Source organism: Lonchura striata, chromosome 2 (assembly GCF_050655825.1).
Source record: "Lonchura striata isolate lonStrDom1 chromosome 2, ASM5065582v1, whole genome shotgun sequence".
Classification (NCBI taxonomy): Eukaryota; Metazoa; Chordata; class Aves; order Passeriformes; family Estrildidae; genus Lonchura; species Lonchura striata.
The window spans coordinates 5,934,652-5,956,970 of NC_140704.1; the positions used below are offsets into that span (position 1 = coordinate 5,934,652).

The following is a 22,319-nucleotide window of genomic DNA, read 5'->3' on the forward strand; positions in this document are numbered from 1 at the left end:
GATACACTTGCATCTCATTTACCTCCCAGGCTCACAGTTACCTTGGAGGGCTTCTTTTTAGCTGCTACAGAATAAGCAGTCGATCCCTACGCGATTGCATGGGAAAGGAAATTATATTGCCAATTAAGAAAAAAAAAAAAAAAAAAAAGTTTTTCGTGTTTGCTTTTAGCAACACTAACTCTGTCCCATTAGATGATGACAGAAGCTGTAAAAGACTTCCATAGTTATCTAAGGCATGATATAAATGTTAAAATACCCTCCAGGAATGGCAGCCAATCTCCAGCAAATGTGAACAGGCAGAGTGTTCAGGGCATCAGGAGACAGCAGCCCTGGGGACAGCACATTCAATGGGTGGGGTTTTTTTCCTTTCCTTTTTTTTTTTTTTTTTTTTTTTTTTTGCATCCAGAAAAATCCAGGCTGAATGAGCTTTGTGCCACCAAGCTGTACCCAGGAGAGGAAACACCCAGGGTTAGCAAGTGTGCTCATCAGAAGGCTCCACCAGGCATTGCTGGTCTTTACCACATTCCCAAAGAAGCCTGGAAATTGGGACTGGAGGGACCCTGTGTTGTTTCAAAGACTGTAAAAGGTGATTAAAACCTACACGGGAACTTATTGCTATTTTTGAGCCCTTCCACAGGGCCCAGCTTCACGATTTCACTTTACAACTATGCTCAAGGAGCTTGAGGAAGAGCCTATGGTAATAAAACAACAGCAATCAGATCAAAACATTCATTTCCATGAGTTCTGGGTTGTTTGGGGGATTCTTCAGCTTTTTTCTGAGGTTTGCTTTTTTGGGAGGAGGAAGTTGCGATTCGTGTTTTGGTTTGGTTTTTTTAAAAAAACATTTGTCTTTGAAATATTTCAAAGGAAGGCCAGGAGCAGGGCTGAGACAGCTCAGTGGCAGGGCACACCCCATGACAGCATCCCCTGGGCACTCAGTCCCACACCACACCTGGCAGCAGCATCCCAGGAAAGCAGCACAAAGCATCAAAAAACACCATCCTGCTTCAGGTTGTGCTAAGCTTTGTCTGCATCCCAGGCTCCTCACATAAAGAGGAATTTCATAGCAGGGAACTGTTCCAGGTGTGTCAGCACCAGTGCCTGTTGCCCATCACAAAAACTCACTTTTTAGGAGCCAGACAGGTGAGTGTTTTCCAGCACAACTGCAATAGGTATTTGGAAAAATGCCTTACCCCAGGTGTAAGAATGTGCTTTAACAGCTTTCCTATAAAATTAAAAGTGCCTGATAAGCTGTGGGTGCATGTGAAAGAAAAGGATTATGAGTTCAAACTTTTGTGCACCCAAGAGCTGCCCAATAGCTGCTGCTGGGCTGTAACTGGATACTCTCACCACAAAAACCCAAGGACAACTGAATTTCTCAGCCTGCAAATATACAGGGGAAATCAGCATTCTTAACCCACTAATTACTCTCAGGAACTAAAGTGGCCATATAAATCCCACTGTTCCAGCTGCCATACTGAGGGGAAATAAAACCCCCAAAACATAAAGTCTTGGAGAAAGAAAAGAGCTGGGAGCCTGGAGGTCGCATTGCCATGGCTCAGTTGTCCCAAGGGTGAGGACAAGGCTACCACCAGGATAACCACAAATCTGGACTTTGCTGAGCAGCTGCATCCCAAGTCAAAAGCAGTTTCTCTCTGCTGAGTAAGGGACTCCTGCAAATCCATGTGGCAATGCACAGGTCTGAAGCAAAGCCTTCTCACACTTGAGTGCCTACAAAGCTCACTGGCTCTTCCAAACCCACTGCCACAGCCTCCTCACACCTTCCCCATTGTAAAGCTCAGCTTGCTGCCTCAGAGAAAGGCCTGGACATGGACTGTGCAAAGCTCAAATTCCCTCTTTTCCCAGAAGAAGAAAGTATCAGTAGCAAACAGAGCAGCTGGAGGGGGGAGTTTGCAGACAGCTCAGCCAAGCTGCAGCAACAGCCACCAGCCCGCAGAAGCAATCCAGAGACTGCAAAACATAAGAAAACCACTAAAAGGGCTTAAAACACCTGCAATATTCTCATTTTCTAAAATACTTTTTAAAAGTCACAACAAGGAGACGAGTTCTGATTGAACTTTTCTTCGCTTCAGACCCATGGTTGCATTCCTCCCTCCCCAGGAATTCAAAGCAGTCAGCAGAGGTAAATTATGTATAAGCAAAATATTCCTAAAAGCCAAATTTTAGAGGTTGCACCCATTACACAAGGCATTTTTAAATAGCTAAATGTTGAAGAAAAGAACAGTTAGTGACCTAGATTGACCATTTGATAGATCAAGCACAAATGGAGCTAACTTTATCCCTCTCATCCACTCAAAGGCTTATCATCTCACACCTTAGAGAAATAAATTAGAAAGAAGCATTGCATTAGCACTACTGGCACCACACAGAAAATTTAAAGTTCTGCTACCACTAAGAAAGCAAGTTCTATAATGGGAAAAAGCTTTAAATAAGACAAATAAGTAATTTTTTAAAAAAAAGGCAGAGGCAGTCACAGCACCTAAGACCCTAGAGTGTCAGCTAGTATGGAATTTTTAAAATTACAGCCTTTGCTGCTGTGGTTTGGGACTCATTCAGCACAGGTCTGGGATTTGGGGTTGGTCCAGAAAGTGCCAGACACACTCATTTCCCCCAGGTTTTGTTTATTTCTCTATAAAACTGACAGCAATACATTCCATTTCCAGCTTTACTGGAGGAGGATTAACTCACCCCCTCTGCTCCCAGGAGCACCTTTTTCTTCTCCCTTTGTCACACAGAAGTACTTACTAGACACAAGAAGTCCAGTTCAAAATCCACACCTAAATTTGCATGAGTACCCACTTCTGTGAAAATTAATGGAGCTCAGATTGCATCTTTTCATGTGCTTTATTCTCTTTATTTAAAGAAGAGGCACTCATACACTATACATTACTATCTTCATGACTGAGACAGGAGAAAAAAACCCAAAATTATACCTCTGGTTTAATAAAATTACCAAAAATATTCTATTTTCCCCAGCAAATTTAATTCCATGTGGACAAAAAAGGATAATGAGGTGGTCAGAGCACCAGCCATGGACCCAAGGGGACCCAAGGGGATGCCACTGACTTCAAGATCTCAGAGAAGGCACACCCACCAGGGAATTACTGGTAAATTTTTGCTAAGTTCCCAGATTAAACATCCAGAGATAGAAGTTTCACTTCTAGAAAAAACACTTTCAAAGGTTTATTTCAGCTCCTTAATACACCCCAAACCCATCATGAAGGCAAAAAAGGATGCCCCAGGTCCAGACTGCCTCTTGCTCTGCAGCCAGGGCTGTGCAATCCTCTGAGCAGGGCTCCCCCAAAGTCCGAAACCCAATCCGTGGTGAAAGGCCACACCGAGGTGGAAATTGTGGAATTATTGATGAGGAACACATCATTCACACTGGTCATTCACATCCTCCTCCAGCCAGGCACAAACAAGCTGCTCCTTCCTCTCTTCTGCTTTTTGCACACCTCTATGAACCGATCCCTGCTTGCAGGCAGCCCAACCTAAGAGAAAATGATCTTTCCAAAATTAAACATACACCAACCACCTCCAGCACAGTCATCAGAAGAAAAGAAATTTTAAAAATCCCGTGAAGTGGACAGAGCACACTCAGGTTGAAGCCAAATTTTACCCCTTACAGAAACATTTCTTCATCATATACTTATTTCAGTTACAGGTACAAAATTTTGGGTGTGACCTTGGCTGAACCACTTCATGATGCAGCAGGGAGTGCTTGCAGGCAGAATTTCCTCCCTCTTGGCCCCTCTGCTCAGGGCTTTTGGGGCAGGGACCTTCTCTCTACACAAACAGCACTTTGCAAAAAGAGGAGCTGTATTTTTCTGAGGTACCTGTATTTTTCTAGACACCAGCAACAGATTTTTTTTCTTAAGCAGCATGATGGACCAATGCCACATGCAATAATCTAATCAGACTAAAAGATTCAAATACTGGCAAAATAAGAGGCACTTTTGTGCTGGAGGGAAGCATATTATTAGTGTATAGTGTACACTGACAATTGCTGCTCTTAACTTTTAGTTTGAATTGAAGCTATACCTTAGTAAAGGAGGAAGATGACAAAGAGAAAAGAACATGAAACTGATGAAAAAGACCAACAGGTATATTCAAATCTAAGCATAAAATGTGCTGGGTCTGCAGAACACAGACAGGGTGTTTCATTTTTAATTTACTTCTTTGCCCTGCTGAGTTCAGTAGCTCCAAGAAACCTTACAAAGAAGGCTGAGGGGCAGTGATATATATTTTTCTAATATACCTTAAAGGAATAAATGACTAATGAGATACAAAATGATTTCAGAATGAAGTAATAATAAAGAGAAGAGATTAGACATTAGTTGATCCTCAATAGTTAACGGAGGGGAAAGGGAAGGGGAAGAGTAGAGCTTATACTGGTGAATACTTGGGCCACAAACACCTCTCTTAAACACATCCAATTTCACTGATGTGAAAATCTCCACATGAAGGAACAGGCGAAAAAGAGCTTAAGTGGGAACAGGGTGCAGAATGCCAAGTGCTACACTGAATAATTCAGACCCAGGCAGTGCTATTGGCCAGGCAGGAAAATCACACTCCCCTGCTAGTTTTAAAATCAAAGGCCAAGGAGGGATAAAAGAGAAAGACAACACCTCTTTAAAGCAGAGATTACACTCTGTGGTTCCCATTTCCCGAGTTCCCACAACGTTTTGTTGCAGGGAGAGCACTGAAGCTGCAGTGGTGCCAAGGCATAGCACCTCCCTGCCCACCTCCCTGCATCCTTCACTGCCCATCTCCCTGCATCCCTCCCTGCCCACCTTCCTACATCCCTCACTGCATCCTTCACTGCATCCCTCCCTGCATCCCTCCCTGCCCATCTCCTGCTCACCTCACTGCATCCCTCACTGCCCATCTCCCTGCATCCCTCCCTGCCCACCAAGGGACCTGGAAAACTTGGCCACCTGCCTCAGTGACACCACTCCTCCAGCCCAGCAGCAAGAAAACGCCAATTCTACAGCAGGCACCGGCCAGCCCTGACTTTCCAAGCTGCCTCCATGAGACTTTCTCAGTGTACAAGCACTTCTCTGGTTGCCTGAGGGCAAGAACCCATCAGGGTTTTCACATCACAGCTGGACACTAGCAGGTGCTCTCCCCTACCTGCACCCTTCCCAAATTTCAGCCACACTTCTCCAGTGCCAGCTGACAGGGCTGGACACACATTTCCAGGCAAGGGCTGGGAAGCACTGTAAGGAGATTAGGGCATCAGTGTCCTTCCTTGCCTGGGCCCTGCAGAGCCAGGAGCAGGGGGTTAGCAAGAGACTTTCACAACTTTTAGACCACTGTCTTGCATGTGTTTGATAGAAAGGTCATTTCAATTTACATTTCATGGGGCTCGAAAGAGCCTGTGCTCCTAAAATCGCATTTGATTCTGACTATTCTAGTGCAGCACTGCAAGGTCAACTACTATAACACTAAATTTTAGAAATGTTTCTAAAAGGTCCTGGAACATGACAGCCAAAATACCTTCTGCTACAAGGCCCCAGACATGGAGTAACTTTGACTTCTGTTTATTTTATTTTAAAGGTGTCATGGCTTTCTAGGAACAGGCAACTTTGCCTTTGGGCAGGGTGCACAAACACACCCCTGACAGGTGCCCAGCCTCAAAAAATCTCTGCCATCCACCTCCTTTACCCTTGATAAATAAAGATAAGCATCCCTTGTTTCCTTTTACACCTGCAACACTTCTGCAGGAGGACCCACCCCATGGATATCACAGCAGCAGCATTCCTGGGCCGGTCCCATCATCCCATCCCAAACATCTCAAAAGATGGTCTCTTCCACCTCAGCCTGTGCACTGGTCCTGCTCCCCAGAACTGGAGAAGCCAGGGAGCCCTCCTAGGCTGATCTGTGTGCATGGGGAAGGGGGAGAATGGTGGGAGGGAGAGAGGAGAATAAAAACAACAACAAAACAGAAAAGAGAAGAAAAAAAAAAAAAGAGAAAAAAAAAGGAGGGGGGAAAAAAAAAAAACCAGCGAGGTTGGCCTGCTTTTTTCTTTCCTACCATCTATTCAGTGTCAGCAGGGGAGGTCCACAACTGTTGCGTCACATGGAGCACAAAAAAGCCTGACAAGCGCGTTTTGGCTGATGGAGAGCAGAGCGGACGGGAGGCTGGTGACAGCTTGAGCCCTCCGCTTTAACTGGCCGCTCCTCCCCACCGCATCCAGCCACACGGGCTGCTCACAGGCACCAGCAATGGCAGCAATTCCAGCCTGGAAATACTTTAGTTAACTCCCCAGGCTCAGGTTAGACCCTCACTCTGCTCCAGAGATCCAGGATTTTTAATGCTGCTTGGTCCACAGCAGCCAAAGGGAGGATGCTTCGAAATGGAGAGGGGGGAGAAGCGGGGAGCTAAACCACAGGTTGTGCAGGACCTGGAGAGGTGTTTATAAATAATGGCACTAAAAATAATGCACTGATCACTGGCATCTCTAACACAGCATTTTCTTCTCCACAGAACTCTGACAGTGGTTATGTTGGTGGTATAATCATCCAGATTTGATAGCAGATTAAAAAATATATATATCCTAAACACCTGTTCAAGAGTTTTGTGTTTTTAAAGGCCATTGCCATTAACCTTGGGCCACGCACTTCATTGTGTTTAATTAGCAAGCTAATGAAGCCGGTTTTATTCCCTTTCTCGAGCACAAGAGGATAAATACAAGACAGTGAAAGAGGAGACCAGATCCATTTGCAGCACAGTTCAATGTTGCATGGCATTACTTAAACTTGCATCGAAATAAAAGTAATGTAATGGCTTGGAAAACATGTTAGCAATGCATTCTGTAAGACAAATCCTTTTACACCTTCTGTATTTTCTCAAGCTCATCGATTAAAACATGATTTCTGAACATTTGGGCTGCAGAGAATTTGCAAACAAAGGGCTAAAAATAAACATAATGTTTTCCTCAATGAATCCTCAATATTCCAAAAAACTAAGCATAACAGATATATTTTTTTTAAAGAACAGCAGCCCGTGCTTGCTTTGTTACAGCCAGCCAAGGTAGAGATGAGAAGCATCAACAATGGAGGTTAAGTGATTTTCGAAAAGCCCACCACTTTCACAGAGCCCTAACATGTACACACACAAAAGGCATACTTTGAGCAAAGCCCAGTGCTCTGAATCCCAGCAACACATTCCAACTTTGGGTATCTCAGCTTGTTTTCTTTTCTTTTTTTTTTTTTTTACTGAACAGCTTTAGGGAAAACTGGACAATGAAGATCACGTTGATAAACACTCATAAATATCACAAGAAAGGCAGAAAGGCTTTAAAAGAGAGGGAGGGATTTACAGAATGGCTCATGCACTGATTTAGTGTTTCAAAAGGACCTTTCCAAATAAACAGAATTATATTCATTTTCTGGAGTTTCTTTACTGTATTTTCGGGGGAAGGGGGGGGGGAGAGGAAAAATTCAGCACAGGTATGCCCTGTCAGATTATCTTTTTCATAACATGATGCAATTAAGAAGCTTTCAGGGTGCTTTTTTTTTAAAAGCAATTGCTTTTTTTTCTCTCCAACTTAGATTTCAGCCACTCTGTGCACAGAGACATAGGATCAGGTTAAACACCAAAACCAAACCTAACAAAAACCCAACGCCATACCCAAAAAACAAAACCAAAAACTAAATCCGGAAGCCATCTCTTTTATTGAATCACCCGAGATAAAAGGATTCCAAGATATATGGAAAGAAAATACATTGACCATAAATCTCCTTTATGCACATAATAGAATTTTCCAGCCAGGAGAGCTGTTGTGATGATAGCAACGCCGAGCACCAGGAATGCTGCTGGCACACACACAACCCCCCCGCCCCCCCTTCCAAAATACCTGCTCTCCTCAGCACTGCTATGTAAATACAAACCCGCACAACCCCCTTCCCAACACATGCAAACAAAGCTGCGTACAAGTGTCCCAGCCATCAGATAAAAAACCCCGAGCTGGCTTGGCTCACTAAGACATTCTTTTTTTTTATTATTATTTAATTTTTATTGTCCGCTCCCTTTTTTTTTTTTTTTTTTTAATTGCCGCTCGCACGCACTTTCGGTGTGACTTAAAAAAAAATAAATGAAGCGCTGGCACCGGCGGCAATGGCAGAGGCAGGCGGTGGCAGCGCATATTTAATGGGCACTCGGAACAAAGGAAGCCCGGCTGCAGGAGCGCCCTGGGGCCGGCTCCCCCCGCGGCCCCGCCGGGCAGCGCCTTCCCCGGACACCCGGGGACCCGGCCACGGCCACGCACACGCGGGGAAACCCCCCCTGCCCCCCACCCGCACAATGGGTGATGGCAAAGCCGCCGGGAACTCCCCGGCTGCCCAGCGCGGAGCGGGCACGGCCGCAGCATCGCTGCCTCCCGCACGCTGCCCCCGGGAACCCCCGGCCACAAACAGCCCCCCCAGCACCCGCCCCGTACCCCTCCCTGGTCCCCGCAGCTCCCGGGATGGGCGGTGGAAGGATCGGAACAAGTCACTGCCCGCAGCCGGGGCGGGGGGCTCAGCCCTGGGGGGATCGTGGTGACCAGGCAAGAGGGGAAGGCAAAATTGCTGCCGCACCGGCTTCTCCTGAGGAAAATGCAGCGATAACAGGACAGAATGGAGGAAATAATACTAATAATATAAGGAATAATAAAAACAAGGAGGTAAATTGGGGAGCGCGGGGATTTCCAGCGTGCCCGCGTTTTCAGGTGCTGGGGGCAGCACGGCGGGTCCGGCCGCTCCCGCCCCCTCGAGGGCTGCGGGATGAGGCACCCCATGGAGACCCCTGCCCACCTCCCCGAGCTATGCCCGGGTGTCCCCTCCAACTCCCCCGGCCGTGCTCGGGCTTTGGGCGAACTTCCACCCGCGTCCCTCGGCACGACGCGCACCGCGCAGGTTGGAGATGAAGTTTGTAGTCCATGTCCGTAAAATAAACGGGATGAAGAAGATACAAATAAGCACCCTCCTCCGCCGCAGAATCCTCCTCCGGAGGGATGCTCCCCAGGCAGCCCCCGCCGCACACACCCCCTTTTTCCCAACTTTCTCCCCGCGGAGCCAGCCAGTCCCAATAGGCTCGGTCCGTGCTAATCCCTACGGGACCGCGGGTCCCGGGGGACAGACGGGGAATCGGGGGGGACCTTCGTGGTGGAGGGGGAGTCCCGCACACCCCCCCGAGTTACACAACCGCAGCCCGGCAGGAGCGGAGCGCACACATGGCCACTACCTGAGAGACCCCGCACCATTCCGGAGGGACCCCAGCGCTCCTCCCGCTGCTCCCAACTTGTCCCCCTCCCCCAGCAACATCCTCGGCTTCTCCCCCACGCCCCCTCCCAGAAGTAAATGCCCATTTTTGCAAAGTTTCCTCGAGATCGCGCCGTGTTTACATTGCCATGAATTCCCACAGGCTGCCTGGAGGGAACAAAAAGCAGCACGGGAAGGCTCGTCCTGCGAGCAGGGAGAAAACGGAGAGGGAGGGAGAGGGAGTGAAAAGAAAAATAAACCATAATAATAATAAGAATAATAATAAAGGAAATTAAGCCGATGCAGCGGTGGGGGGATTCCCCAGCTCGGGTGCTTTGCTTCGGAGGGTGCTGGAGGGTGGCTGCAAATAACCGCACGGCCCATTCAATTCTGCATTTGGAGACGCGACCGAGAGCCCAAGCGGGAGGTAAACACGCCGAAAGGTTCTTACCTGCACAGAAAGTTCCCCAGAGCACGGCGAAAGTCAGCCACGAAGCAAACATAGTCCTTTACTTTTTTTTTTTTCCTTGCGTGCACCTCTACCCCAAGGGAAACAAAAATAAAAATAAAAAGATCGAGCGCGTGAAAAGATGAGCGGGGGGAGAAGCGCTGCTCTGCCTTCCCTCTCGCTCTCAAAAAGAAAAAAAAAAGAAAAATAAGAAAAAAATCTTGGGGGCAGGGGTTGGGAAAAATAAAAAACCAACAACAAGAAGAAGAAAATAGGATTTAATTCCTTCGCAGCTGCAAAATTTATCCAGTGGAGACGAACAGACCCGGACGGTTCGACCTGCTCCTGCCCGGCCCCACCGCTCGCTCCCAGCTTTCCAAGAGTTTCTTTCCCTGGGCTTTTGTGCTGGGAGCGCGGCGTGCACCACACACCGACTCCCCCTCCTCCTCCTCCGCCTCCTCTTCCCCTTCCCCCTCCTCCTCCTCCTCCTCCTCCCAGCCCAGCCCCTCCGGCTCCCCCGGCAGCGAGGGGCGAGCGCGCACCCGCCCCCTCCCCCGCCGCTTCCCGCGCAGTGCCCGCGCAGCCGCGCGCGGGTTGCGCGCTCCCCCCGCACACACGCGCGCATCCCCCCCCTTCTTCTTCCTCCTCCTCCTCCTCCTCCTCCTCCTCCCTCCTCCTCCTCCTCCTTCTCCTCCTCCTCCCCGGCCGGCGGCAGGAGCGCGACCGTGCGCGGTTTGTACGGACCCCGCATCGCGGGAGGCTGCGGAGCGGCAGGCAAGGGCCGGAGAGGGGGCGCGGAGCGGCCGCGGGGTCCGGAGGAGGAGGAGGAGGATGAGGAGGAAGCGGCGGGGGCCGCGGCATCGCGGGGCTGCGCGGGGCGGCGGGCGCGGGGGCGCGGCGGGAGGTGCCATGTGCGGGATGGGGAGGAGGGAGAGGAAAATTTTTTAAAAAATCCCGCAGCGTGGAGGGGGGAGGGAAAGGGAGTTTGGATGGGGTTTGATGTTGTTGTTGTTGTTGTTTTGGGGTTTTGTTTTAATAATTAAAAAAAAAAAAAAAACTGAACCGCGTCCAAAATGGCTTCTAAAAAAAGGGAGAAGCCAGCGGGGAAACCCGGATGTTGGATACAAAGGGGCTGGAGGGGGCGGTGCGGCGCGGGGGCTGCGCGGGCGCTGAGCGGGGAGCGGCGCTGCCCGTCACGGCCGCGCCCCGCGCCCGAGAGGGGCCGGGGGCTGCCCAGGGTGGGTGGGCAGGTCTGGGGGCAGCGGCTGCGGAGGAGAGGTTTGGGGGCATAAGGGGGCAGAGGAGATGAGTGGATATGGACAGGTTTAGGGGCAGGGGGCTTCAGAGAGGTTTGGGGTCAGAGGAGATGAGTGTGGACATGGGCAGGTTTAGGGGCAGGGGCTGAGGAGGAAAGGTTTGGGGGCAGAGGAGATGGGCTTCAGAGAGGTTTGGGGTCAGAGGAGATGAGTGTGGACATGGGCAGGTTTAGGGGCAGGGGCTGCAAATGAGAGGTTTAGGGGCATAAGGAGGCAGAGGAGATGAGTGTGGACATGGGCAGGTTTAGGGGCAGGGGGCTTCACAGGAGAGGTTTGGGGGCAGAGGAGATGAGTGTGGACATGGGCAAGTTTAGAGGCAGAGGCTGTGGATGAGAGGTTTAGGGGCATAAGGGAGCTGAGAAGATGAGTGTGGACATGGAGATGTTTAGGGGTATGGGCCTGCGGAGGAGAGGTGTAGGGGCAGAGGGTGGGAGTGCAGATTTAGGGGCATAAATAGGCAGAAAGGTGTGTGCCGAGAGGGGCAGAAGGTGGGAGTGCAGATTTAGGGGCACAGAGGTGTGTGCAGAGAGGGGCAGAAGGTGGAACTGCAGATTTAGGGACATAGAGGTGTGTGTGGAGGGGGCAGAAGGTGGGAGTGCAGATTTAGGGACAGAGGTGTATGGAGAGGGGCAGAAGGTGGAACTGCAGATTTAGGGGCATATGGGGCCAGAAGGGTGTGTGGGGGTACAGGCAGGGCACTGCCGGGGCGGGAGGGAGGTTTGGGAGAGGGTGTAGGGGCAAGAGCTGGAGGGAGAGGTTTAGGGGGAAAGTGTGTGGAGGGTTTCTATGGACAAGGGCAGGTTTAGGAACAGAGGGTTTTGGGGAGATGAAGGTTTAGGGGCAGAAGGTGGCTGAGGGGATTGGTGTATTGCTGCAGTTTTAGGTGCAGGGGGTGGAGGTTTAGGGATAGGGGACTGGGTGGAGATTTAGGGGCAGAAGGTGGCAGAGAGCATGTGTGGATAGGGGCAGGTTTAGGGGCATGTGGACAGAAGGAAGAGACTATGGGGCAGGGGTTGGGGGAAATGCAAATAGGGCAGGGGGTAGTGGAGCAGGCTGGTGGGAGAAATTTGGGGACAGAAGGCTTGGGGGTGGAAGATTTAGGGACAGGGCAAAGTGGAGGATATGTGTGGATAGGGGCAGGTTTGCAGACAGGGTGCTGTGGGGGAAGGTGGAGATTTAGGGACAGAACTTGGCAGTGTGGGTAGAAGCAGGTTTTGGGGCAAGGGGCTGCAGGGGGGAGGTTTAGGAGAAAGGGGGAGATTTTGGGGCAGGGAGGAGTGGAAGGGAGGTTTAGGGGTGGGGGCAGTTTTAGGGACAGTGGAAGGTTAGGGGAAAAGGGTGGTGGAAGGTGTGTGTGTGGATGGGACAGGTTATGGGGCAGAGATGGCTTAGGGGATTTAGGGGCAGGGATTCTGAGAAGTGCAAATAGGACAGGGAATGGTGGAGGGAGCTGGGGAGCAAGATTTTGGGAAGTGGATCAGGCCAGGGCGTGGCAGAGGGTGTGTGTGGATAGGGACAGGGGACTGTGGTGAGATTTAGGGGCAGGAGGCTGCAGGGGGCAGGTTTAGGGGTAGGGGGTGGCAGGGCAGAAGGTTTAGGGTCAGGGAATGACTGGGGGCGTTAGGAGCAGGGAGTGGGAGGTGCAAACAGGGGCAGGGGGTGGCAGAGGGGGCTGGCAGGGGAGGTTTTAAGGGCAGGGAGTGGCTGGGTGGTATTAGGGTCAGGGAATGGTGAAGGGCAGGGCTGTGGATGGGGTGGAGGTGGGGTGGCACAGGGCAAAGCCATCTCATTGTCTTGGAGAAATTCTCTGCCCCTTGCCTTCCCAGTGGAGAGCACAGCACAGCCCCACCAGGGTGAGGAATAAAAGGGGTCCTTGTAGAAAAAACAATCCTCCTCTTCCAGGCAGTGGGAATGTGTGCTCCCTGCTCATGTCCTGGAGCCCCCTGCACCCCAACAGCCCCTTGACCCTGGGATCTGCCCCAGAACCAGTGTCCAGGGTCCCCAGGAGAGAAGGGACACCTCAGCAGAATCCATTTTTAGGCCATTTCAGGGTTAATAAGGTTTCTCCATTGGCAGAATTACAGGAATTGAACGTTCTCCACAATTTATTTTAATTCTAACTAAATAATATGGCTACAGGGAGCACCAAAGGAATCTTAAGGGGGAAATGCTGAAGTTGGGTCATTCTCAAGACTTTGGGTCTGTGAGGTCCACTGACTCATCAGAGAAAGGAGTGTGGCATGGACGGATGCTGTGCACAGCAGTGAATCGCAGGTCAGCTCCCTCAAATTCGTCCGATGGGGACTAAGGCTGAAAATATTCCTAAACTCATTTTCTCATTTTCCTTTTCCTCTGGAGGGAGATAAGAGTAAACATGAATCATTCTTCTAAAAGTTTGAAAAGCGTTTTGTTCCAAGAAGAAATATGTAATTTTTTTTTCTTCTTCTTACAGTAACAAGTTCACAGAAAACTTCAGGAGGCTTTTACAAAGGCTTGTAAGCACTTTGAAGCTGGAGACTGTTTTTATATACGTACAGCACTTGCGTAACAAGGTCTCGACAGTGAATGGGATTCCAGGGTGCAGTTGCAATAAAGTGATTAATAGTATCATTCATGGTATCATACCTCATTCATAAGTTTCCTGTAAGTTAAGAGGAATACATTGGCAGGAACACAGTGGTTGTGACTTTAAACACGATACTCTTGGGGGGAAAAGTTACTGCTAACACATGCACTGAAGGGCAGTGCAATTAGTAAAACTATATAAAAGGCTCAAGAAAATAATTTTTAAAGCAAAAGCCTGCAAAGATCTAGTTCTGAGCTGGTTCTGTGGCACAGAAAAAGCAAGGTGGATATTGATACACAGCTGGTGAAACCAAGACCAGAAAATGAGATGTGTCTGTCACAGGGATGGGTCAGGGGTGATCACTATTTATTCAGGAACACACAAGTAGGGTTTGGGTTTGTTGCTTCTTAATCTGCACACAGTGAGGTGACATTTGTCACCAAAATTTTTGCCACCAAAATGTTTGTCACCTGCTTGTGGCAAAAAATCACTGCGAAGACCAGACAAGATGCAAAAGAGAATGGAAAACAGTTGTCAAAGGAGAAGTAAATGTCCTGGCTGTGAGCTGCAGCAGCTCAGGATGCATTTGGAGCCTTAAGAGAAATGACAAATAATGGTTCAATATTTCCTATAAAGCTGCTTATTTCATTTGAAAACAAATGATGGGTCAATATTTCTGCTTATTTCATTTGGAGAATAAGTTGTTAAACAGCTACCACGTGGCTGAAGTATGGAGAAATAAGTGGGGTGATAAAATACGACCTGGTGTTTCAGTGTACCAGCATCCCCACGACGAGGCATTTAGCTCGATCCAAGAAAACATCAGCCTTCGGGAGCAGGCGGAGTGAGTAACACAGGATGGCTTGGGCTGCGTCCCTGCCCGGGCTCAGAGCTGCTCCTATTTTTAATCCAGCCGTGCTATGAAAAGCTCCATTCCCCAGCACCTGGATGGCTGCTCTGCAGGCAGGACCCCGAGCGCGTTTGTCACGCGGCTGTCGTCGCTTTTGAGGAAACGCACCCAGCTCCTTTCGGATGTTGTCCTAAAGCCACCCGGTGGGACGGGCACAGCCCGGCCTTCCTGCAGCAGGGCACCTCCTGCTGCGTGGCACAGGCAGAGCCACCACCCACCAGAGCTGCACCCCCGGGGATTTTTGCCCAGGGGTTTATGACACCCTGAAATTCCATTTATTGAACTCCCTCCGGTCTTGTTTGCGGTGTTTACCCAAAAAGCTAAAACATTTTCATGCAACACAAAAACTCAGGAGTTAGTATTGTCACTGAAGAAAATGTTTCAGCCTTGACAAGATGACACTTAAAAACTTCATCAGTCTTCCAAGAATTTTGGAAATAGTGGTGTGTGGGAATCCAGAGCTTCCCTCTGGCTGCCCTGGAAGGTCTGGGACCCTGGCAGGGGTCAGGAACCCCCCAGGACAGAGCCCCCAGAGACACTGGCTGTGATCTCTGTCCATGGAAAAGAGTTTTCAACCTTACAGGATGAATTACCAGCTCTGAGTGTTTGATATCAGTAATAATTAAGTGTGGCACGGGTGCAAAAGTAAAATTTTAGGATTCTAGATGAGGGGTCCAAAGGGGACAAGATGCAGGAAATTGGGTGTGCCTTGTCCTTTTTCTCCTTCTTCATGCCCTCCATGTTTCACTGTGGTGTTGGCATTTTTCTGTTGGTTCAGGCTGGGGACACACTGTCCAACGTAGGTGACAGATATTGGCACGTTATTGTAAATCCAGCCCAGGGAGTTTCTGGTATTTAATGTTTGTCACATCCCACTGAGGGCAGAGCCCCACACGCTGCCCTGCAGGACAGAGCTGGGCAGGGCAGCAGAACATTAGAGATAAACAGAATAAACAACCTGGAAACCAGCACAGACCAATTATGACTTCTTTGGAAATGGGGCAGAAAGACAGAGACTTTTTACAATCTTGGGATCATCAATACCTCAGATTCTGACAGTGGTGAATAAAGGCAGTGAGTGCTAAGAGCGGGCAGTGCTTGCAAGAAGTGCCCTTACCAGCAGTGATTTCAGGAACTGATTTTTATTTTCACTTATCATTAGAGCTGCACAGCTCAGACTGCTTTTAAATAATTATACTTAACAGTTAAAAAACTCTCCTGTGCTAAAATAAATTTTAGCTGAGGTAGTTTATGCTTTGCAGCCTCATATGACACTCAATCTTTCTCGTGTGACTCTTGGAACAAGTCAATTTTTTTTTGATACTGCGCACGTGATTAAGATACTTGGATCACTTAAGTCTGCACAAAACTGCAGTGCTCGCATGTCATTTATCTTAAAATCCTATTGTAGTGCTCATGAAGTGTAATTTCTTCAGTGAATGGAAATTTATACTGACAGAGGTGTTATAAAACATGGAAAATACTGGGAGAAGAGGACCCAGCATTTTCTTTATCTCTTCCAGTGTTCACTAACGGGGATTTGTTTTTCAGCTCAGTGTTGGTTCATTGCAGGTTATGAAGTTCTGGTGTAGTTAAAGGGACCCATTTCCAGACACTTCTTAAGCAAAATTCACATTACTTGCAACAGGTGGGAGCTGTGTGCTGTGGCCTCGAGGCAGCAAACTGGTTCACAGGCTTCACTTTCCACATTGGTCCCTACAGCTGCTTGCAGAAAATCACCCAGTCTAAAGAAACTCTTGGGATCCCAGCCTCTACCTCCCCCCGTTTTAAAATGCATGGGTAAGAAAAACCAATTTATATTCATAACCCTGAGTAAATAAATTGTCACTTTAACTACACATTTTATTGTAATTAAGCGCTTCCCCGTAATAACCAACCCACACTATGGAGCTGTAAGGCAAGTTCTCAGCTGTGAGCAGAATTAGGCAGCTTTTAAATGCAGAGACCAGTTGATACAGCAGGGTGGTGTTGCACAGTTCTCAACATGTGGAGAAAAGGTGGGTTTGCTTAAGAGCTTTGTCCTTATTTGTCAACGAATGCTGCTGCTGTGTGGTCAACAAAATCAAATCTCACTGGCCAAATTTCCCAGTAGGGTTTTTACCCAGTATCAGCCTGGGTAATAGCCTCTGCTCCCAGTGGACTTGCCTAACTCCAAAGGGAACACGACTGAGGCAGATTTAGATCTTCTCCAGCTTTCTAAGGACTCGCTGCTGTCACCTCTCCATAATGCAGCTACAGTTAACTTTGCTGGAATTTCTATATTTGAAGCAGCTTGAAATCAGAGCCTGAACTTCCAGACGTGGCTGCAGATAGTCTTTGCTGCTGTCTGTAGGAGCCCTTGGGCTTCACACTAAAAAAGCCCACCCATGTTGACAAATTTGCCCTTTGCAGTCTGGCTTCAGTGGGCTGGCAAAAATAGCAAGTGATACAGCAGACAGAATGGGCCCTAAACTATATTTTTTGATAGCTTTTCTTAGCTCCAGACTAAAGAGAGAGGCATCAGATGCTGACAAATTAGCAGGGAATATACGGAGCAAAGGGATTTGTTACTGAAATGCCCACAATCCAGCAGTTTTGCTGTCCCCCAGAATTTGAAGTTTTCCCTTGGTTTTCAGCTTTATTTTGATTAGAGTGTAAATACCAGCCCCTGGCACATGTTAGCTGGCATCAGAGCCACGTGCCAAAGCTTTGTTCAGGTCAGAGCTTTAGTGTCATTTTACTCGTCCATGGATTTTGTTAGGACTTCTGAGGCATAGCTCATTATTTTTACCACTGTAACCAGCAGTTGTTGTATAATTATTCCTTTTTAAATCCAGGACAGCTTGTCTGGCCTTTTGGGTGGGGAACTTAATTGCATGAAGGCTCTGGAGGATGGCTGATGCTGGGTAGTGACTGTGCTATTGGCGTGTTACCTGCCCCCAAAAAGGAGAATCCAGGCTCTAATCCATACCCCCAAGTCATGCCAGCTTGCTGGGTACCAAAGCACACCCACACTGGAGTTGGAGACTCCTGTGGCTCAGACAAGGAGGGTAAGGGACACCACATGACTAATTCTGCAATGACAGTATATGTTTCATTGGTGGAGGACTGCATTTTCTATCCTTTTTTAACCCAGGTCACAGTGCCAAAGGACTGCCTGATGTTTGAGGTTCCTTTCAGGTATTTTCTTCATTGAGATGCACTGTTCTTAAGGCTACTGTGGTTGCCAGCTTTGTCTTATGCCCTCAAGCACTACTCTGCCTTTTAGTGTTGAGAAATCAGTATTCAAATTCCCCTGAAACGCCAGGCTGTGCTGCTTTCACAGCTCACAAAGGGCCTTCCCTCATCCTCAGGTACAAAAGCTCTGGCTGCTCCAAAGTCAGTGACTAGGAGTCAGGAAAAGCACAGTTTAGATATATATATATATATAGATATATATATATATATATATATATGTAAACTGCAATCCTAAACTTTAGACATCTCAGGCTTTTAAGCTCTCTGCCTCAGATTCCCTGTAAAATACAAATAACAGCACTGATGAGGTGTAGCTCATAAAAAAGTAAATATTTCTAGCTTCTGAGAGTATGTGTTGCAACCAGTTGGAGTTAATGCAGGTTAAATTCAGTGGAAGGAAGGTATTTCTACCAGCTGGTGGTACGTGACCATTCAAACAGTTTACCAAGTGCCACGGCAGCAAAATTCCTTCTGTTTAAGACTGCCTGGTTGCCTGGCAGGAAAATGTGTTCTCAAATTGGTGTAGTAACACTGGAATCACTTCTTGGTGACAGCCCTATTGACTGACAGCCTCCAGTAATGGCAATCTATTAATCTCTTGCTCTGTGGCCATAAAGCATCCTGTCCTCCTTCCATTAAAAGCCGAAGGTAAATAAATGCAGGTCCATCATTTTGCTTGCATTCTTGCTGTCTGCAAAAGCCTCTGTGTGAGAGGGACAGGCAGAAGGGCTAAAGAGAATGTCCCCATGGTTGGCAGGAGGCCAGCCCAGATGTGACACTGCAGGCATGGAGCTGCTGAGCTGCCCTGGTCACCCTGGGGCAAAGGCAAGGTGTGAAACCTGCTCTGAGCTTGGAGAGTGTTTGGGCCAGGTCAGGGCAGCCTGAAGTGCTGAATGCCTTTGGGTGGCTGCCAGCAGAACCTCTGGTGTTTTGCAGCACCTGAAAAAGAACCTGGGAATACAACAACCCTTGAACCTGCAGAGTTAGGAGAGCCCTTGGAGTGCCCCTCAACCTTTTCTGCTTAAGTTACCATCCCCTGTGAAAGAGGATAGGAGTTACTCACCCACATCGTGTTCAGGTGTTGGTGTTTTACCTAGAAATGCAATGCAGGTCTTTTAAGGCACATATGGTGGCTACAGCAGCCTAGAGCCAAAGCCTGTCATCTCTCCCACTGCCTCACTTTCCTCTCTCCCCAGGTGTTTAGCTGGCAGAAGAACATCTTTCAAATTACACTATTTTATTTTAAAAGCTCAATTCGGGGTTTTTAAACTGGTTGCAATTAAGATTTAACAACAGGAAAGTTCCTACAGAGGTGCATGTCCCTTTGAAATGGCTTTGCTGAAGAAAATCATCCATATCCCTGCTGCAGCCAGCTGGAACTGCACTGCAGGGTTAACTTTCACTGTTACCTGTGGCCTTGTGCCTCCTGACACACTCAAAGCATGTGTGGAAGGACCAATAAAATATGTCCTGGAGTGTTTGGTGTATTTTTAGAGTTTGTCCCAGATTATTGGCCTTTGTCCCAGATTTCAGTGGTTAGGGTATAAGAATGCCCGGTGGGGCTGAGTGCTTCCTGCCTTGCTCTCAGGAAGGCTTTAATCAGGAAAAATACCCTCTCAGAGAAGGCAAATAATTAAGTTTTTGTGGCAAATCCTCTATTGCCATTAGCAGATGATAAACACTCAAGACCACAGTATAAATAGAGCAAGGCAGATGCACTAAGATTGAAAGTGCTACATTATTGTGTTACGTGGTATGGAGTAATGAATTGGGCATTATAACAAGGTAGTTTTCCTTTTTTTCTTTATTGGGACCAGAGTTGGCTTTTACACTGTAAAGTGCCTGTCTTGTGTGGAAGTGCTGGTGTAACCCTCCTGGACAAAGTTCATCCCACATCCTGGCAGTGTGCAAGCAGGGAGCTAAGCCTGGGAGGGATCTTCACATATCATCCCATCCATCCTCCTCCCTTTGGCAGTGGTTAATTGGCCTATGGCATTTCTGGTAAATGCTCATCCAGCTCTTCCTGCAGTGCTCCAGGGCATTGAGAGTTTTACCTGCAGAACTTTTTCCTCCTGTGTAACCTCAGCCTTTCTTGATGTAATTTAGTCCTTATTGAGCACATGGGAAACAATTCCTCCTTTTTCACATGGGAAGATTGTCTCTCTTCATCAGGCCAAAGCCAAACAATCCAGTTCTTTTGTCCCTTCTTTGCATTTCTGGTTGTGCAGCGTGACCCTCACTCCATCCCTTGTCTGCTTACCCATATCTCAGGAGCAAGATTTCTTTGCTGAAGTCCTGGGCTCCCCATGCCAACATCTCTGTCATCCACTCCTCAGCTCTGGGGGATTCCTCTGGATTCATCCCTCCCAGTGCATTGCAGGTCACTGGGATGCTGAAGAGCTCTCTGATGGACTCACCCAAGCCATTTCTGCCTTTCATGTTCTCCCACCTTGGTCTTGTCTCTTTACCTGCCCACCAGCTATTTCTTGCCAGGCTGTCTCAGTGCACTTTCTGCATGGGACATTCCATGTGTCATAGCAGATATGAAGTGTAAAAAGTATTCTGTTAAGATCCCAGTAACTGGTCCATCCATTTTGTAGGGATGTGAGGGTGACACATTGCCAGTACAGATGCCGAAAAATTCCTGCTGCACCCAATCATGCCTATGAGAACTTGCTTTCCCAGTGCTCGCCAGTCTTCAGCTCTTGGATGTTTTGGCACATTATCAGTGATAAATGTATTCACAAGTGAGAGCAGACAGCCCTGCAGGTTGTGATGCCAGGGTATTATGAGTTCTTGGCATCAGCAGTGCCTCTCTGTGGATTTCAGACGAATGAAACAGAAATATTTTTATAGCCAGCCTCAAGTTTTTATCTATTTGTAGGTGTCTTGGTGCTCCCTAAATAAGAATTAGGTCCTGTGGAAGGAAGAATGCATTATATTTCTTGACTTTCCTGGGCCTTTATGCACCCAGGCCTCTCTTGCTCCCAAAGGCCACTGATCTTGTCCTTTATTTTTGCCACTCATTTGTGTTGAGAAACAGGCACTGGCTGCTGGGAAATTATCAGTAATACAGTACACAAACAACCTGTTTTCTATTCTTGTGGCCTATCCATGCTGTGGGATGGTGCATAGACCCTTAATTACTCACCTGCATTTTTTCAAATGCTTGCAAGTGGCTACTAATACCAGGTGAGAAAATAATTCAATACAAATGGAAGGAGAAAGAAGATTTTTTTTTTTTTTTTTAAAAAGGATAGCTTGAGGCAAGGATGAGAAGGGTGAAGGACATATGGCAGAGGTATTGGTAGGGGTATTCTGATATTCTGGGTTCCAGCTCAAGATTCTGCAGAATTTCTGATAGGCTTTGCTTTACTTATCTCTTAAATCCAGATCAGAATGGGAACAACAGACTTTATCCACAGAAGTAATTAAAATGTTGCACTCCCTGGCAGGGGAGTTAAAATCAATTTCTCAAATGCAAGATGAAGAGCAATTGGCCAGGCTTCTGCCATGGGGAAAAAGATGCAGGACTGTGATGCTTGGGAGTACAGCACAAACCCAGTGCTGCAAAAACCCAACAGTTCTGTTCTCAGGACCATATTGCAGAAGACATGGGACAGCCTCTCCATCTCACTTGGCAATGGTCTTGGTGAAGCACAGTTTCCACACCTCAGGAAGCAAATGGCTTAGCTGGAAAAAGTCAGAGAGGTGCATAAGGAGTGGCTGGAGGTGTAGAACACTTGCCATGGAGGTAAAGCTGAGAAAGAGGTGTGTGGCCTGGAGAGGGGCTGAGCAGAGACAGAACAAGTTGCCAAACACGTGCAAGGCTGATGCAAAGAGGAGTGGCACAATGTGTCCTTGTACCTTCTGCAAGTGGGGTGAGTAATGGGCTTCAGCTGCAGCAGGAGCAACAAAGGTAAAAGATCAGGAAAAATCTTCCATCGTTTTGGATAGTTCAGCTCAGGGATATTCCCACAGACTCTTGTGGAATTGGCACTGCAGGAAGTTGTTAGACAAAGCTCTGGCAGGGATTGTTGAGGTGTTGTTGATTATTGGGAGCCTCTTAAAGGGATTTATCCATCTGGGGTTTTTTCCTATTTCTTCCAGTTGCCACTGAAATAATTGGAATTCGGTTCTTCAGCGTTTGGGAAGTCCTGCCACAATAGCAATCCCCTGTTTGTAATCAAGAGGATTGCAAGAGCAATCAGATGCATATTGAGCTGATGTGCAGCTCCCAGGATTGTGGGGGCACAGAATCAAGCTGAGAAGTACGTGTGCTATAACTGGAGAAGTTGGTTATTCTAAAGGATTGAAAATCCAGCTTTTCTTTCACAAGGAGATGTTCACGTGAGGAATATCACAGGTTATATTTAGTGTTACAGAGGCACAAGGGAAATCTCATTAGAGCCCAATGACAATGATCAGTTATAAAGGGAACAGGAACAATTTATAAGCCCTCAAAAAAGAGTGTGTCTCTGTTCTGCCCTGCCCTCACAGTCTGCTGCTGCTCAGCTTTCCTGAGAGAAGGGTCTGTGCCTGCCTGCTCAGTTAGCCCTGATACATCACGTTTTA

General features: G+C 47.9%; 1 protein-coding gene and 1 long non-coding RNA gene across 2 annotated transcripts in view; one reads left to right on the forward strand and one right to left on the reverse strand.

Moving 5' to 3' along the window:
* The window catches only part of ACVR2B (activin A receptor type 2B), a 99,998-nt gene extending 89,845 nt beyond the window's left edge, over positions 1 to 10,153 (reverse strand). Inside the window, exon 1 of the mRNA XM_021555327.4 lies at positions 9,719 to 10,153. Within this exon, the coding sequence (XP_021411002.1) occupies positions 9,719 to 9,770 (52 nt within the window). The 5' untranslated portion in view covers positions 9,771 to 10,153. The remainder of the gene's footprint in view (positions 1 to 9,718) is intronic.
* Positions 10,154 to 10,225: 72 nt separating this feature from the next.
* LOC110484532 (uncharacterized) lies at positions 10,226 to 13,638 on the forward strand. The gene is made up of 3 exons (XR_002467783.3): positions 10,226 to 10,489; positions 13,171 to 13,305; positions 13,484 to 13,638. It is a non-coding gene; the product is annotated as an uncharacterized LOC110484532 (long non-coding RNA).
* The last annotated feature ends 8,681 nt before the right edge of the window (positions 13,639 to 22,319 follow it).